This window comes from Pholis gunnellus (genome assembly GCF_910591455.1).
Source record: "Pholis gunnellus genome assembly, chromosome: 12".
Lineage (NCBI taxonomy): Eukaryota > Metazoa > Chordata > Actinopteri > Perciformes > Pholidae > Pholis > Pholis gunnellus.
In genome coordinates, this window is record NC_136539.1 from 3,686,299 (window position 1) to 3,702,331 (window position 16,033).

The 16,033-nt window shown below is 43.6% G+C and overlaps 2 protein-coding genes across 2 annotated transcripts in view; both read right to left on the bottom strand.

Moving 5' to 3' along the window:
* The window catches only part of LOC306704532 (cyclic AMP receptor-like protein A), a 49,498-nt gene extending 38,783 nt beyond the window's left edge, over positions 1-10,715 (bottom strand). Inside the window, exons 1-6 of the mRNA XM_079170920.1 lie at positions 10,573-10,715; positions 7,172-7,224; positions 6,082-6,136; positions 4,946-5,002; positions 4,764-4,824; positions 1,946-2,033 (exon numbers count right to left, since the gene is read on the bottom strand). Of these exons, the coding sequence (XP_079027046.1) occupies positions 1,946-2,033; positions 4,764-4,824; positions 4,946-5,002; positions 6,082-6,136; positions 7,172-7,224; positions 10,573-10,653 (395 nt within the window). The 5' untranslated portion in view covers positions 10,654-10,715. The remainder of the gene's footprint in view (positions 1-1,945; positions 2,034-4,763; positions 4,825-4,945; positions 5,003-6,081; positions 6,137-7,171; positions 7,225-10,572) is intronic.
* A 2,311-nt stretch (positions 10,716-13,026) lies between these two features.
* On the bottom strand, positions 13,027-14,652 carry LOC306703578 (mid1-interacting protein 1-B-like). Its single transcript, XM_079169580.1, has one exon. The coding sequence runs from the start codon at positions 14,360-14,362 to the stop codon at positions 13,856-13,858; it is 507 nt and encodes a 168-aa protein (XP_079025706.1). The 5' UTR covers positions 14,363-14,652; the 3' UTR covers positions 13,027-13,855.
* Between the last annotated feature and the right edge of the window lie 1,381 nt (positions 14,653-16,033).

Consider the following 16,033-nt stretch of genomic DNA (forward strand, 5'->3'; position numbering starts at 1 on the left):
ACGATTGGTGCAGGGGGGCTTGTCAGGAAATCAATGTCGAGAGCTCGCAGACCCCGCAGACGCACACACACTCGCAGCACTTTTGAGAGGGAGATGACGAGGTCCGGGGCTGCGCGCAACATGGGCTTAATGAGGCACAGCAGGGCCGCTATGCGCTCTGTATTGCACGCACACACGCGCACACACGTGCACACACACACACACACACACACACACACACACACACACACACACACACACACACACACACACACACACACACACACCTCTCTCGGGGCTCAATCTCCCCCTCCCCACCCACATCCAGTTTGCCAGAATCCGCCCTTCAAACGCACATTAACAACGCACGCACACGCGCGTGCACAAACACACTTCCCGTCCTCTCTTGCATCCACTTCAATCACTCTTAGATCATCCAGCCTCCGTTCTCCATCTCCTCTGGCGATTTGTTCATTCATAAACCATCACGCTGTGCCGTCACTCTGTGCGTGTGTGTGTGTGTGTGTGTGCGTGAGGGAGGTTGGGTGAAGGGGCTGAGGGGTAGCCTAATTGTGCATGCATGCAGAGCCTCATACCCGCCTGCCGAAACGCATGCGGCTTATCTATGCGCAGTCAATGCACGACAACCCCCCTGACGCCCCGTCCTCACGTTGCTCTATAACCTATTAAGCGCAGAGTTTTTTTTTTTTTTTTTCTTCCCCTGCGTGATCGGCCTGACGCAGAAACAGACACATCCTCCACCCGCCTGGTCCCTCTGGACCCATGAGCTGACAAGGCTCTGGAGCGAGCTGATTTTGCACCCCCCCCCCAACCCAGCCTGCACCCCTTTCCCTGCGCCCCATAAAGCCGTCTCCCTTTGAGTTATAACACCATTATATCGTCTGGCTTATTGCTAATCAATGCAGGGAAACTCCCATGGGGGGGGGGGGGGGGGGGTTTGCACCTTTTTTCCGGCCTAACCCCCTCACACAAGGATGGGTGGAAGGGGTGTGCGCACCTATACGCGCAACCACGGAACAATCGACTTGCAAAACAGAGTTCCTGCTTACTTGTTAAATGTATTATTTTTTTTTTGTATGTTTGTGTCACAGACCTCCACGCAAGGCATGGAAAATGAGAAGAATATCTATCTCTCTCTCACACACACACACACACACACACACACACACACACACACACACACACACACACACACACACACACACACACACACACACACACACACACACACACACACACACACACACACAAGCAAATTCACACTCGTGCTGCGGAGAGCGCTCATGGGAGTTTGAGCGACAGAAACGTAGAGCCGCAGAGCGTGAAGATTGGTGCGCACGCACACGAGCACACTTAACGGCTGACACTCACTCCCTTTTCAATTAGAGCGTCGGCTGGAACAGAAAGGGGGAGGGGGAGGAGGGAGGAAGAGGGGGGGAGGGAGGAGGCTGTCAATGCTCCGCGGGGAGACACATGCTCTGGCGGACCAAACATATGCACACGCACGCACACGCACATGCACACACGCACACACACGCACATACGCGCACACACGCGCACGCACACACACAGAGGTAAACGATGGCAAAAAGAGACAAACACATTCAGAGGAAGACACACAGGTGGACGTAGAGACAGAAAACGACCCGTTTGTGTGCGTGAGGGACGGATACGCAATATAATTTGTCGATTAAACGATTAGGTGGATCGTCAGAAAACCAATCGCCGACTATATTGATAATCAATTAAACATGCGAGTCATTTAGAAGCCTATCACTATCTGGCTCTAGCTTTTCCAATGTAAGGCTCTATTTATTCAAAACATTGTTAGTTAATAACTTTTGGACAAAACAAAAAAACGAAAAACACTGAAGAACATAATCAGTAAATCAACCAATTGATCAAATGAATAATTATCAGCCGCAGCATTAAGTGATCTACTCACATCTCATATCTGTTGGTGCTGATTTCTCGCACCAGGTTGAGGTACAGGTTCACTGTGATGAGACAAACCCAGGCCAAGGCACTCCAGTCTGTAGAGACACACAGAAAAACAACAAGGTCAAATTACAACAAAGCCCCCCCCCCCCCACACCACCACACAACATGCTACTGTGTGTGCGTAAACACACACGTGTGCGTATGAGTGCGTGCGTGCGTGCTTGTGTTCCCCTTTTTGATAAATGAAGGCCCATTCCGCAATAATATGAGGGAAACCTGTGGCTTAGGGTGATGGATGAGAGGGGGGAGCTCGGAGAGAGATAATGATGAACTGTGGAAAAGCGCAGGGAGATAAGCAGAGGTGGGGGCGAGGGGACCAGAGCGGGAATAGCAAAGGAACCGAGAGGAATAGAAGAAATGAAGAAAATGGAGAGGAAGGCAAAGTCAGCAGAGGGGAAAAAATGAATACATTTCACCGAGACAAGGAAGAGAAGAGTCGAGAAAGCTTCCTTCCTTCCTTTTTTGCCCTCGTATTCAGGACTTCTCCTTTCCGTGCGTGTGTCTGTGTGTTGTTTTTTTGCGTTTTTGTTGAAAGGACAGGCAATGATGGATTATCTGAGCCACATACTCAGCTTACTCAGGCCATGTCCACACTACTCCGTTTCCATTTGAAAACGCATATGTTTTGCTACGTTTACACTGAGCGTCCACACTACGCCGGCGTTTGAAAACGCTCCTGAGGACGGATACGTTTGAAAACTCCGGGGTTGCGTCTTTGTGTGGACGACGTTTGGAAACGATGACGCTCACACCTGCTTTCGCTACTTGATTGGTTCATAGCAGTCATGACGTGTCCTTCCCTGATTCGTCACACCCCTATCACGTGACCCTTTCCCGGAAAATCATAAACAGCCTTGATTACCGATGGACTACCAGGTTAATTTAACATGGACAACTGATTCCAGGTGTTGCTGACCTTGTTGTCTTTACTAGCAGCTGTTGTGCTGTTAAAGTCTGCATTATTACGGAGGAAGCAGCTGTTAATGGAGCGATCAGTGAGCGGCTTGTCTAGGGCGTTATCAGCCCTACGAGCGGTGGCGGCCATCTGAAGTCACGGTTAGCGGCTTTAGGGAGGGTGATGGACACAAAACGGAGGACTTTCATTTCCTTATTTATGCTTATTTTGTTCTGCACAACTATTGTGAAGTCCACAGATAAACTATAAAGGAAGAAAAGCAGTAATTGCTCTCCAGCAGGACAGAGACTTCAGCCACCAGCAGAGCTACGAGTGAGAACAGACAACAACGAACCCGAGGGAACGAGTGAGAGACCACATTTATGGACCTTTAATGTGTAAGTGTTTATGTGTAAGTGTTGATTTTAAAGTACATTTGATGTGTGAGAGAGAGTGATAGAGCAAGACCCGCAGCGCTGTAACTAAGTCTGAAAAATAAAACTTTCAAGATTTCAGAGAAGATCTTAAGTATCAAACACAACCTTTCATTATTAATGAAAGGTTGTTTCATACACAAAACTCACACGCCTTCCACACTAAAGCGATGTTTAGGAATAGTCTTCCGTGACTGAGAAAGAAGGAGGCCGGCTGTCTATGTCATTATCACAATAAATTACTGTCACAAAGCGTCTTGCATAACCCGACAGCAAGCCCAAGCTTCGCTTCTTTTCTTTTCTTTTTAAACTCCCGCTCGGCTTCATCGACCTGTCCCGACGTCGGCCCCCTGCTACCACCTCCCTCTGTTTCAAACACATTTCAGAACATTTTTTATGGGTCAGAGTTAAAAGCGGAGCTGTGCGCTACGCGGCTCCCGCCGGACTCGGCGCTTCGCGACAGAACAAAGTGCCCCGCTCAGCTGCTGTTTATGTGCGGCCGTTTGTCCTGAGCGCGAGGGATCCTCGTTGATAAACCGAGGTGACAAGGCACCAGCCCCCGCAGCACTAACTCACTGCCCATTACCCTGTATCCGTCTCTGAGTGTGTGTGTGTGTCGGCCTCTAAGGACCATAAAAACAAGCGTGGTGGAGTGTTTGTATTAGCAGCCAGTCCTAACTAAGAATCCGTATGCTAATCGAGGCTAAAGGAGCTGCATTTGCAACAAATGCCAGCAAATAAATGTGCACAGGATTCCGCCTCATCGGTCCAAATCACAAAGAAATCTTCCCACTAACCCCAAATTGAGAACTTGCAGATGCGCCCAATTAACCCAGATGAAATGCTGGAGTCGTGAACCATCGTTACAGTAGATAGCAATGAGCCAATAACTGCAGAACGTGGAGCTTGACTCCCACATACAGGTGTGGTATTCTTGGTATGGGTGTGTGGATAATAAATGTGATGTGCAAATGTATTCGAAGCGTTAACACCCTTGACAACTGTAGTATATGGCAAGTACATATCCTCCCTGTTTTTTTGTGGGTTTTTTGGAGAACTTCGGGACAGGATGCTGAGTTGACGATGAATCGAAGCAAAGGCTCGGAAAGGCTTTTACACACCAGTCCCTGCATTAAAATGATGACCATACCATGAGAAAGAATACCCATAAAGTCACTGTTAAATGCAACAGAATTCATGTAACCATATATAAGTTTTGAGCCTCTATCTCCGCCACAAACAACTCTCCCACATCGCATCTCAAGCTCGATGAGCCGGAGCAATCAGTGTCAAGGCATATTTTGTTCTCAAGCCAAAACAATGAAATGATCACTGTGATATATGAGCTCCTGAGCAGATGTCTTTGTGGAATCTTTACTCCACCTCTATTGTTAAAAGGGAGCCAGTGAGTAGTTCATCAAGTTTTGTCTTACCAAAGTAAGTCAGCCAGCAGGCCTGGAAGTCACACAGAGCCCCCTCTGGATGTGCATCACCCTGGGGAAGGAAGAAAGAACAGCACAGGGAAACGTTTTCACAAAACGACCCAAAGAAATTGAAAAAATGAAAAAAGCCTCTGCCATGTGGGCGTTCAGTGAAACAGACTCGAGTAACTCACCATGACATATGCTACGCTGTCGAAGAAGGCGGCTACTGTCAGGCTGAGAATCATCTTCTGTGCAGTGAAAATGAGAGAGTCGTGAAAAAGGGGTTCTCCAACTAAACACCCCGATTCTGAATACGCCGGCGCATTAATATTCACGTAGAGAGAGAAAGGGCAAATTATGGATCAAATGATCACTGACGTGGCTGACGTCCCCGGTGACAACTGAAAATATCACAGGGTGGAGGGGAGAGGCTCCGTGAATCCTTCTACAGAAACATGAAATTCATTCTATTTCATATGAAATAAACCAATAATCTGTGTGCTGCAGAAAGAGGCTAGTTGCGCTGCATGCCAGCCGTCAGTCTTACGCCGACTTCGCCTGCAGAAGTGGTTACAAACTGTGACACACACACACACACACACACACACCTTTATTAATTTGTCCAGCAATGACCCTGCCAAGGCTACAGAGAAGGAGGAGGGGGAGGCGGAGGCGGAAAAAGCCTTAAAGAGAGAGCATTAAAGACCATTGACTGACAGATAACCTTTGTGAGGGGACGGAAGTAAGGAGAGGGTTTATGTTGTGCGAGAGGAGCAGGGGAGGAGAAGGAGGAGCAGGAGGAGGTGAAGCCACTCTGTGTGACCTGGTCCAGAGGTAATAGGATCCATCAGAGCCCCACGTTAAGCTGTCATTTGCTTCAGATTAGAAGGATAGCGTGGAGTGTCGCTGAACCTGACAGACCTGACGGACCGGCTTCCACAACAAGCAGGCTGCACACTCACACTCACACAAAACACAGCGAACTGACACTGATCTGTTTTAGACATCTGAAACGATTTTGGATGAAATAAAACATAGCTATGTGGAAGAAAGAAAAGAGCATTGAACTAATACTATTCGGTGCATCGTCAGACCTTAAGTACAACGTAAACCTCCTCATGTAGCGAGGGGGAAAAGACAGCCGCCATTATCACAGAACCACCATCAGTCAATTAACTCCCCAATTGATTCGTCTGCGCAATTTTAATTGGGTTCAATTATGCAAAGATTTGCCGTGGCTAATTGAACATATTTCCGGTGGCAATGAAGCAAACAGATATGGGGGGGAGGGAGTCATAACATACTGTACATTGTGGTGCGAATTTACCTGAGCCAGAGAGTGATACCTGCGAAGCAGCCAGATCACAAAGAGCATGAAAATGCTGTGGAGAGAGAGAAGAGACGACAGTGAGAAGGGCAACAACTTGAACAGGACAGGTCCTTAGTTGCTCCATCGATGACATCATGTCTTATTGCACATAAATACATCATAGCAACTCATAGCTCTGTCGTTTAGACCGAAACTAATGAAACCTGCAGAAACCTGCAGAAACCCTGCCAAAGACCTGCTCAGCAGCATTTGAAGGAGTGAGGTCCTCGGCCAAAAACGCAACCACCAGAGCGAAACGTTAAGATGCAGTTCATCGAAATGCCACTAGATGCCACCTCACAAATCACAATCAACTAATGCAACAAACAGGAAAAACCTCCAATGCCTTCTCCGACATTATAAATGTGTTTTTCCCAGAAGCGATTAGGGACCAAACATTAATTTGCCTTGTTTGTTTCTAAAAAGTGTTGTTTGATTAAAGCGATAAGTCATTCTAGTCTATAGCCATGGGCCTGGCTTTGAGATTAATCATTTAGTTCCATCACAAAGCAATATGTTACATGCAAATCACTTTTCATGAGAAGTATAGACACCGCAGAGCACAACTTCTAAAGTGAACACACAGTAGAATCAACCCATCTTAGACACAGGCTCAACAGGCTTACTGTAAAATGTTGAATTAGTTTGCACAGGTTAAAGGTGCCCTGTGGAGTTTTCTTGTAAACAAACGAAACTTCAGTTTACATTCAGTCCTCGAGGTCTAACAAATGTGTCGAGTGCACTTCCTTCCCCAATAAAACATTTGCAAAAGCCGATTTTTACGTATTTTCAATCCCCCATAAAAAAAACAGGGACCCAGTCATCACAAAACGCCTCCATGGCGCTACTAGAGATCTAAAACTCTACAGGGAACCTTTAATATTATAGTTAACTCTTCCACCACCCAGATATCATAACCAATTATAAATACAACTCAGACAAATATTTATATATATATCGGTGGCTCCCCAAAGCTATGAACAGTTAAACTATCCGGTGTGAAATAAAAGTCAAGGATTCAAAACAAATAATTTGAGGAAATATTTACCATCCTACTAAGGAGAAGGTTCCTGTGGCTCGTTTTACCCTTAAAATCACCACCTGTAAATCAGAAACAATTCCTTACTACTGTGCACTATATGGCTCACATAACTAAACAACAATGCACTTAAGTGGAGAGTTGATGTATGCATTTCTTACAATATTTGTGTTTAAGTAAAGCGTTCGTGCAAACTTCCTGAGAAGTGCAACACAAATACAGTGCTGCCATTATTATAATCATAAGCTTAGAAACGACTGTGTTGAGGAGACTGCTCTTTGTTCCAGCATGCCCGTTTGTGTGCAAACCGGTGTGACTAAAGGAAGTATAATAAAATGTTGTTTGCACACACTTCCAGAGGATCCGAGTTCTAGGAACAACCTTAGACATCTGAAGCTTTTATGAACGCCACCTCCACATGCGTTTGACACATTTTAACATGCTATAAAGCACAGAGCGCTGTTCAATGACAGCTGAGTGAGTTGAAAAACTAGAAGCTGACACTGTTGCGCAACGCAAAAATGCAAAGCTGAAGCAGATATGAGAGCTACTCAGAGAGAAAACAAACGGAGGAATGAGAGGCATGAGAGGAATGAGAAGTGTGCGAGTTCCACCCAACAGCCTCGGGGAAAAATGAAGAGGCCCGGTGGACGTCTTGCATGCAAAACAGAGCGGGACACGTTGGGCAACACCACTGTTGTGGCCTTCTGCACACAATGTTATACACCTGTCTCCTAGGAGGCGTCACAACAAACACATGTGGCCCTATAGAGAAAACGTGGATATCTACTAGACTGCTTCTACTTCATGTATGGAAGTGGGTTTCAAGTTGTTTAATACCTTGTTTTTGCAGTAATGTGAGATTTCTGGATACACTAGACAGAAAAAGAGAGATTTCTTTTTTTTTTCTTTGATGTCTTTTACCGTTTTATTACTGTTTTAATTACATTTGATCGATGGCTCCCAGTACGGAACTGTAGGAGTGTTAAAACACTGCCCTTTCCTACAAATTGTCTTATAAATAGTGCACGAGTGATCTTACTTTTTGAAAAGTTTATTAAGCTATATTTGGGATGTGGATTTCCCTCCTTATGATATGCAAGTCACACAAACATCTGTGTCACTGTTTGCATGCACAAACACATTAGCATGAGTTACCTCGGACTTTCATCCCGACTTCATACCGAAAAAGGAGTCGCAATAAACTTGAAGAACAAGGATCTGTCAGCTCACTTCCAATAAGTAAAGTAATTCAGGCTGCAACCAACGATGATTTACTGATGATTAACCTGTCAAATATTTGATTGAACTATTAATCATCATGATTAATCATCTGCCCAATGTGAAGTCATAAAATAATTTGTTTGTTTGACCGACAAACCCTAAAAATGATCACAAAGACAAACTAAAGAAGAAGAAAAAGTCAAGGAAATGTTTGCTTTTGCTAGAAAAATTACTTCAATGATAAGTCGATTATCAAAATATTGCAGATTCTTTTTCTGTTTGATTTATCGGGATTAATTCCCAAACAGCACAAGTAGGACTATAGAGTATTAATCTAGGACAGTACAGATTTATGACCATGTTATACTTTGCTATTGCAGCAACAATTAGGAACTGAACCATTACTTAAATTCTGTTGCTCAACTGACAAAAGAGGATGATTCAAGGAACAAAACTGACTGCACGAACACATGAATAGTGAATAGGATGAGAAAATTATGGGGAATGAATGAATGAATGAATACTAAGTTTGTTCTCTTTTGAAGCTTGCTACCAAACTCAAACTGGTATAGCTGGCTTGGTCACTGTGAGCCGTCTGTATCTGGGCTAGAAAGTTAGTGTGTGGGACACTGTGATCCATCACTTGCAATTCTGAGCGACTGCTTGTCGTCAGAGGAGATCATTTGGGCTCAACGCAAGACAGCATTAGTGCAGCATTCTTAGTTAGGCCAAGAGAGTGGACGATGACCTGGAGCCTAAATCTGCTGACACGAGAAGGTTTCACCTTCTTACGTTAACACCAATGCACCAGAGACAGAGACTGTTCCTTGAACTAATCTGCCCGTATGCCATCCTTGATTCAGCGACAAGCTACAACTGATCTAAGCCGGGTGTTTCCTGACGAGGTTATTCTGAAGATTTTCTTCTGAAGACAGGTTCATTGTCATCTCCTATACAAATCATTAGGGTGTGTACTCAGTGGAATCTAATTTGCATGCACGTTTGTGAAGGTTGTGATGTGCAATTTTTTGTGCTTGACACTTTGCCAGAGAGGTGTTGTTTCAAGTTTTCTAGTCTATGTTTTATTGGACTGCAGCATGACGTACATTGTTCCAGTGCTACAGGAACAACTCGCAGTTAAATACGATCAAAGACAACAACATTATAAACCACTACATTATATTCATTTGGCTGATGTTTTGGTCCAACGCAACTTACAATATGTGCATTCAAACTTAGCTAGATGTCATCAGTGCTTGGAGATATATATATATAATATAACATATATAATAGTTAATATTAATATATAACTTTAGTAAGAGTAGCAATGGCACACTATAATACAAGTCCTGTGGAGAAGTATAGCAGTATTATCAGAACAAAATACTTAAAGCACCGAAAGTAAAAGTACTCAATGGTCCCTGTCCATATGTGATATTATGATGTAACTGGATCATTATTGTTGATGTTAGCAATACTTGAATGTTGAACAAGGCTGGGAAAATATGAACTGCTTTACATTTACTGATTTAGTTTGTAAAATCTTGATCTGCAAAGCAGTTAGTAAGTTTATTTATGTTATTTAAGTTGTACTTCTCTCCTTCACGTTCAACAAACTAACGCAACAGGCTCGCGTTATCGTCTCAAGATAAGAAACTGTGCTTGTCTCTGTTCATATTATCCACAACAGACTCGTTCCGCCTGCATGTCTGACGCGTGAATGTAAAACAACGTTGATAAACGCTTTTTCGTTGAGCAAAGTTAACAACGGCTTACGTTAAAATACTCAAAGCTGGTAATGCTCAGGCAGTGTTAGCTTTAGTTAGCTTGTCAGACACAACAGAGTAATGTTTGCGTTCCAATAGCAAGTGAGCCAGTTAAGCTAGTTTTGGAGGATGTTTTAATTAACGTTAGTTGCGCTACAACGCTAATATTCAACAGGCCAATTAATGCAGCTAGTTAGCATGTTAAATGACTGGCAGCTCAGTTGTACCGTTAGAGTTTAGTATTGAGAACCATGTAGGTGTCAGGCATCCATACATCAACGTATCGAATAGTTAATCTTTCAGTTCTAATACACAATTACCAAACCCTTAACAAGCTAACTGTGCCACGTTATGTAGCAAACTAGCTAATTAACGTTAGCTTAAAAAAAGCGAATACTGAGTTTACCGTTAGCTACTTACGCATTGATAGTCGTCTGAATCTGTATTAACAAATACGCAGCGTGATTCGTTACTCAATGACTTTGGGTTTTGACTGTCCATTTTGAGACAACGTGTATTTTAGATGGTTTAGCATCAATTTGTTTTTGTTTTGCTGTAGCTTTCTCTTGTACTTCCTGTTTCTACCGTGCGCTCAAAGGGACAAAAAGCACCTCGGACCGTTCTGAGTTCGGTCGTCGAAGGGACTAGATGTTTGTCAAGACTTGGACTTGTATTTTTAAACTCTGCTTTAAAACGTTTGTATTCATTTTAAATCTCACCGCATATGTGTTGTACTTTACTTCAACAAAAATAAACAACTATATGTTGTTGGGAAATCTCCCAGAGGCTATTTGTAGGGTGTATTATGTGGATTTTTTAGGGGGATTTTACCATCATTCAGTAGTGAAACTAAATACATTTACTTGTTTTTTTCAGGTCCTTTGCTTAAGTATTTGCAATTTTTGCTGCTTTATACTTCTACTCCACTACATGGGGGATATTGTACGTTTTACTCCAACGTCGGTCAAAAACTGCAAAAATCCCTGCAACTTAATTCGGCTCTCATTATCATAAAACACTAACAAAAGGCCTCGGGAGGTAGTTCTGTGTTGTCCTTGGTAGCTCACCGGCACTGTTTTGAGATATGGGTAGAGGCGATAGCCTCTGGCATTCACCTCAAGGTTAATGATAAGGTTATCTCAGTGGATGTTTTTAAAAACCAGCGATGCATTTGTTACGTCAGCTGTGGTTGCATTTTCTGTAAACACTCTGAATCAGAGAACAAAAATAATGTTCAAGGTGTGTCTCTTAAAGATGTTTAGGGAGTGTTGCTGCCTTCATAGGACTTTGTCTGGATTTAAGAGACAGACTAGACCGTATTTAAATGAATTAAGTTATTTTTCTAAATTCTTTTTGGGTTATTTTAAGTAATGAAAGAATTCAGAAAAAAATGTTCACAGATTGGATCCTATATTTGAAAATGAAGCTGTTATTTTAAGAAATCTTTTCAAGAAATTGTAACCGAAATATTGGTATTTTGCAGTATAGCTTTATAAAGTGAATGTCAACTATTCACTGTAGTGTTGTGTGTCCACTGCACATTGAGCTCTAAAGTGACTTTCTGTTTCCTCTGCAGTTGTCTTTCCACTGAATGGAGGCAAATTAACATTATCAATCAGACATATTTGCATGTGCTCTCCTTATTATGTGGGGGGGATTTCACAATATGTGTGTGTGAGAGAGAGAATGAAAGTGGACAGTGGGTGTGTATCACTGTTATGACTCTGAAACTCCAGCTGCACCCATTTTTCCATTTCATGCTTTCCCTGACAGTTACTCAAACAACAATGAGGGAGACCTGTAATTTCATTTTTTTTCAACTGACAAGCTATATAACATAAACAACACATGCAGGCAAACATGCACACAAACACACACCTATCTTTATTCAAAATAAATATAAATTTGAAAATAAAAAGCAGTCTTTACTGAGTGCATACTTGCCATCCATAGACTATTTACTGGATGTACCGTTCACATTTGTACTGTTTTATTCTATAACACAGCTACTGTGTATTCTGGGAAATATCATTTAACACAAACACATTGAGAGAAATGAAAGCAAAACATGGCTTTTGCAAGTATTCAACATGGCCTCATACATGTAATGTTATTGAACAGCCGCTCCTCCAGTTCTTGACTTTGGGAGTTGAGAAGGTTCAAGGTGTTGCCACTTGAAGCTTAACTGACAGGCAACATTCCTCAACCTGCAGGTATTTTGAATCCACCTTCGATGGGGAACTGTCTTTTTAGAGTGCAAATTGTGGTTTTGCGAACAAATTTAGATTTTTCTTTATTCTTTTAAGGTTTGTTACGACAGATGCCAATAATACTGCCGTGTCATATTGTTTAGTCAACAGGGCTGTAGTTTTAGGTGCAGTGGTTGCACATTATCTCCAACAGCTGAGGCCTCTTTGCATGTTTAATTAAATGCTGTCTGGAAATCATGGGCTAAATAATTCCCACTGTTAGAAAACAGCTGTTTTTCTAAGCCGAGGGGAGAGAACTGAAGACATAAAGAAGAGATGCAGGAAATACTGTCTCTGTGTTGATCTAACATGTTGTTAGTTTGTTCTGTATAACTTTGTCGTTTGACATTTCTGAATTCCATAGTAAAACACCTTTGATCCTGAAGGAAAACTATTTCCTTTTCAACTATATTTTTATGTTTTGTACCCAGATGTTTTATGCCACACAAGATGAACGTGCTTTTCTGACATTGCTTCTACCTGTGATATGTCAGGCATTTCCTGTATTAACGCTGCACAATGGAGGTTATGTACAGTGAATACCACATTCCACATTTGTTCTGTGATGTATAAAGCTCAATATGTAGCCAGACTGCATTCATGAAAAACCAACAGGACAAATGAAGTAAGTTCATAGAAAAGTTTATTTTTTGAAAAACCAATATCAGTACAAAAGTGGTGCAGAAGGTGCATACGCCTTTGTTCTTTTCAACAGATGGACACGTCCAAACAATAGCATAATAATAGCAAATAAATGACAATGACAACAAAAGCATCTTGTTGGAAACCTCTCATTATTCTCCATGCAGAGGCACCATTCTGGTTCATTGGCCATGTAGGGCATTAGGAGATCACTGGCAGTGAGCATCTGCCTCCCTCCATAAAGCACAGTTTAAAGACACGTCCGGCTAGAAGGGGGCACCGATCACACGCACACGGGCCACGTCTGTCTGAACACACTGACATCATCGGCGACACAAACAGGAAGCAGAATCTTTCATCAGTATCCCCCCCCTCCCCTCAGAGAGGTGGGGGCGGTTCAGACCACGGGCCCTGCGGGTTCATGCGGTGCTCTCCTTCTCCGGCTTTCAGAATAACATTTGGGCTCTCAAACTATACAGCGTGAGGTAATAAATTATATATTAAATAACAGGTTTTAAATATGTTTCATCTGTGCGTTACAGGGAATGCGCGATGCGTACAAAACTTTGTAGTGCAAAACAGGAGTTGGGCGTCAAGTGCACAAAATGCATTCCCCCGGGATCGACACATCCGCAGTCAATAATACCACATAAAGAGAGATATAAGCTGCCCCCTTTCTTTTCTCTACCATTCAAATGTTTGTCCACAAATTTCATCAGTAGTAGTAACAGCAGCAGTAAAAAAAATAAAATAAAAAAGGCCCATTAAGAGAAGTCCAATACAAAAAACGGTGCGCTGTCAGTTTCTCCGCGCTACTGGCCCCATCCTCCGATCCCGAGCTCCTGCTTGTAGCGCTTGGTGAGAAAGTTGGCCTGCAGCGTGAGCTTTGACAGCACCCCTTGCAGCCCGGTCAGGTGGTACTGGAACTGCTTCCGCAAATCCTCGTCCTCCTCCTCGTCCTCCTCGGACGACATCGATGCGGTGGAGGCGGCGGACGAGGTGGACGAGGTGGACATGGACGAGTTCTTGCGGCTGATCGTCATGCTCTCCTTGCGCCTCTCATCGGCTGCCGCGCACCGCACCCCCCACTCGATGTCACAGCGGATGGACTTGAGCAGCTGGTAGTAGCTGTACATGTCCCCCTCGTCCTCGTCCGACTTCATGGAGCTCATCTCCCTGTCCTCCTCCAGCGGGACGTCCCGTAGCATGCTGGGCAGCATGACGGTCTGGTCCATGTTGTTGACCGCGCCGATGAAGCGGTTCATGGCGTTGAAGAGGGAGTTCTTCTGAGTGTAGGATTCTGGCAGCTGCATCATCATGTTGACGAGTTTGTTTTGTTGTTGCTTCTTCTGGAGCAAAAATTACAGCGATCCGAGTTTCTTGTCTTGTTTGTTTCTCCTCTGTGAGTGCCCCGCTTTCATTCCGGGTTGATCGGCTTATAGAGGAGCGTCTGCCTGTCAGTAATGCTGCAGCGGGGATTGGCTGTGCTGTAAATCAGGCGACTTTAGTTTCAGCCCCTGATGAGTGCCGGACTGCTTGTCGTAGTTTCTAGTTTGCAGGAAGAAACGGTGCGTGTTTATAAAGGCTGGGAAACACAGGTCTAGATTTAAAGGCGGTCCCACAACCTGTTTGTCAAGTTCTGCCGCGACAGTTGAAACCTGACTCAAATGAACTGAAATAGCACCCGGAAGAGCCCAGGGGTTGGGCACATTTTTTATGAAGAGGAGTGGCTTCAAATTGACAGCAAGGTGTTGAATCCAACTCCATAGATTGCAGATCCAAAATAAATCTACAACAGCTATGTACTCACTTATCAACATCCCGAACTTAACAAACATTGCTGTGCCGTGATTATGAGCGATGAGTTGTCTTCCGGGACAGTTACATCACCACCGCTCACATTCTGTTCCGATGACAAGCCATGGGTGAGGCCCCGACCGAGCAGGACCGGTTGCATGAATATTCATTATCCAGGCCATCGGCCCACCGCTCCCGGCCTACTGTGCAGCCAATGAGATGGCGATTTCCTCGGAGGCGGGACAAGTCGGGGTTGGACCAATGAGGAAGCCACTTTTGACTCGCGGACACGTCTCGAGAAAAACAGAGGCAACAAGTGGTCAGAGCGTTGAAGCCTCGATTTCATTCACAGACTGACTGTCAGTGTTCCACCAGCGGTGGAAGAAGTATTCTTTAAATACAACTACCAAGAGGTTGAATATATGTTGATGTACTCCGGTACAAGTAGAACTCGTAAAAGTATTGTCCGCAAAATATACTTAAAGTTTCAAAAGTAAAAGTAGTCCCTTTGCAGACAAAATAGCTCCTGATATGGAGTAAGTGACGTAACTGGTATTATTAGATATGATCAATGTTTACTAGCGTAGCTGGTTCAGGTGGAGCTGGTTGTGATCAGGTTTAGTCCAGTGGTTCCCAACCCAAACGGTCTGAGGATAAGAGTCACGATGATGATTAGTGGGGTAGGAAAGAAGAAAATAACAAATGTATACCTGAAAACTGTAGTTAAAGTTATCGTGATATGAGACTTTGACATCTTCATATCCAAATATGGCATGAGTTTTAAAGGCTGCATGACAATAACATGACGTCATCATCTCTAGCTGTTCTATTATTAACCTTTAACCACTCGCTCGTTACATTTCTGATGATTTTATGTCAAACAATCTCATTGTGTATATATCAAGTGAAACCACCAGTGGTCAACCATACAGCATCAGGGTATCTGGTCAAAATACCATGATATTTGATGCCTTACGGAGTGTGTTTGTGGATCTCACTTCCGAGAGATTCAAACAGTGTCGCCTTTCTCAGGAGTGTTGCCACAAACACCCGGCTCAAAATACTGCAAAGGCTTTCATCAGTAGGCTCAATCACCATGTTGTTACCTCATTTGGCGATAGTCACCAAACAGACATGGATTTAAATGAAAATGTTCTACTTTATTACTAAATGTAGCCTACTTGGTTATTTCC

Excerpts from the sequence above, each read along its gene's own strand:
- LOC306703578 (XM_079169580.1), bottom strand. The coding sequence starts at position 14,362 with ATGATGATGCAGCTGCCAGAATCCTACACTCAGAAGAACTCCCTCTTC.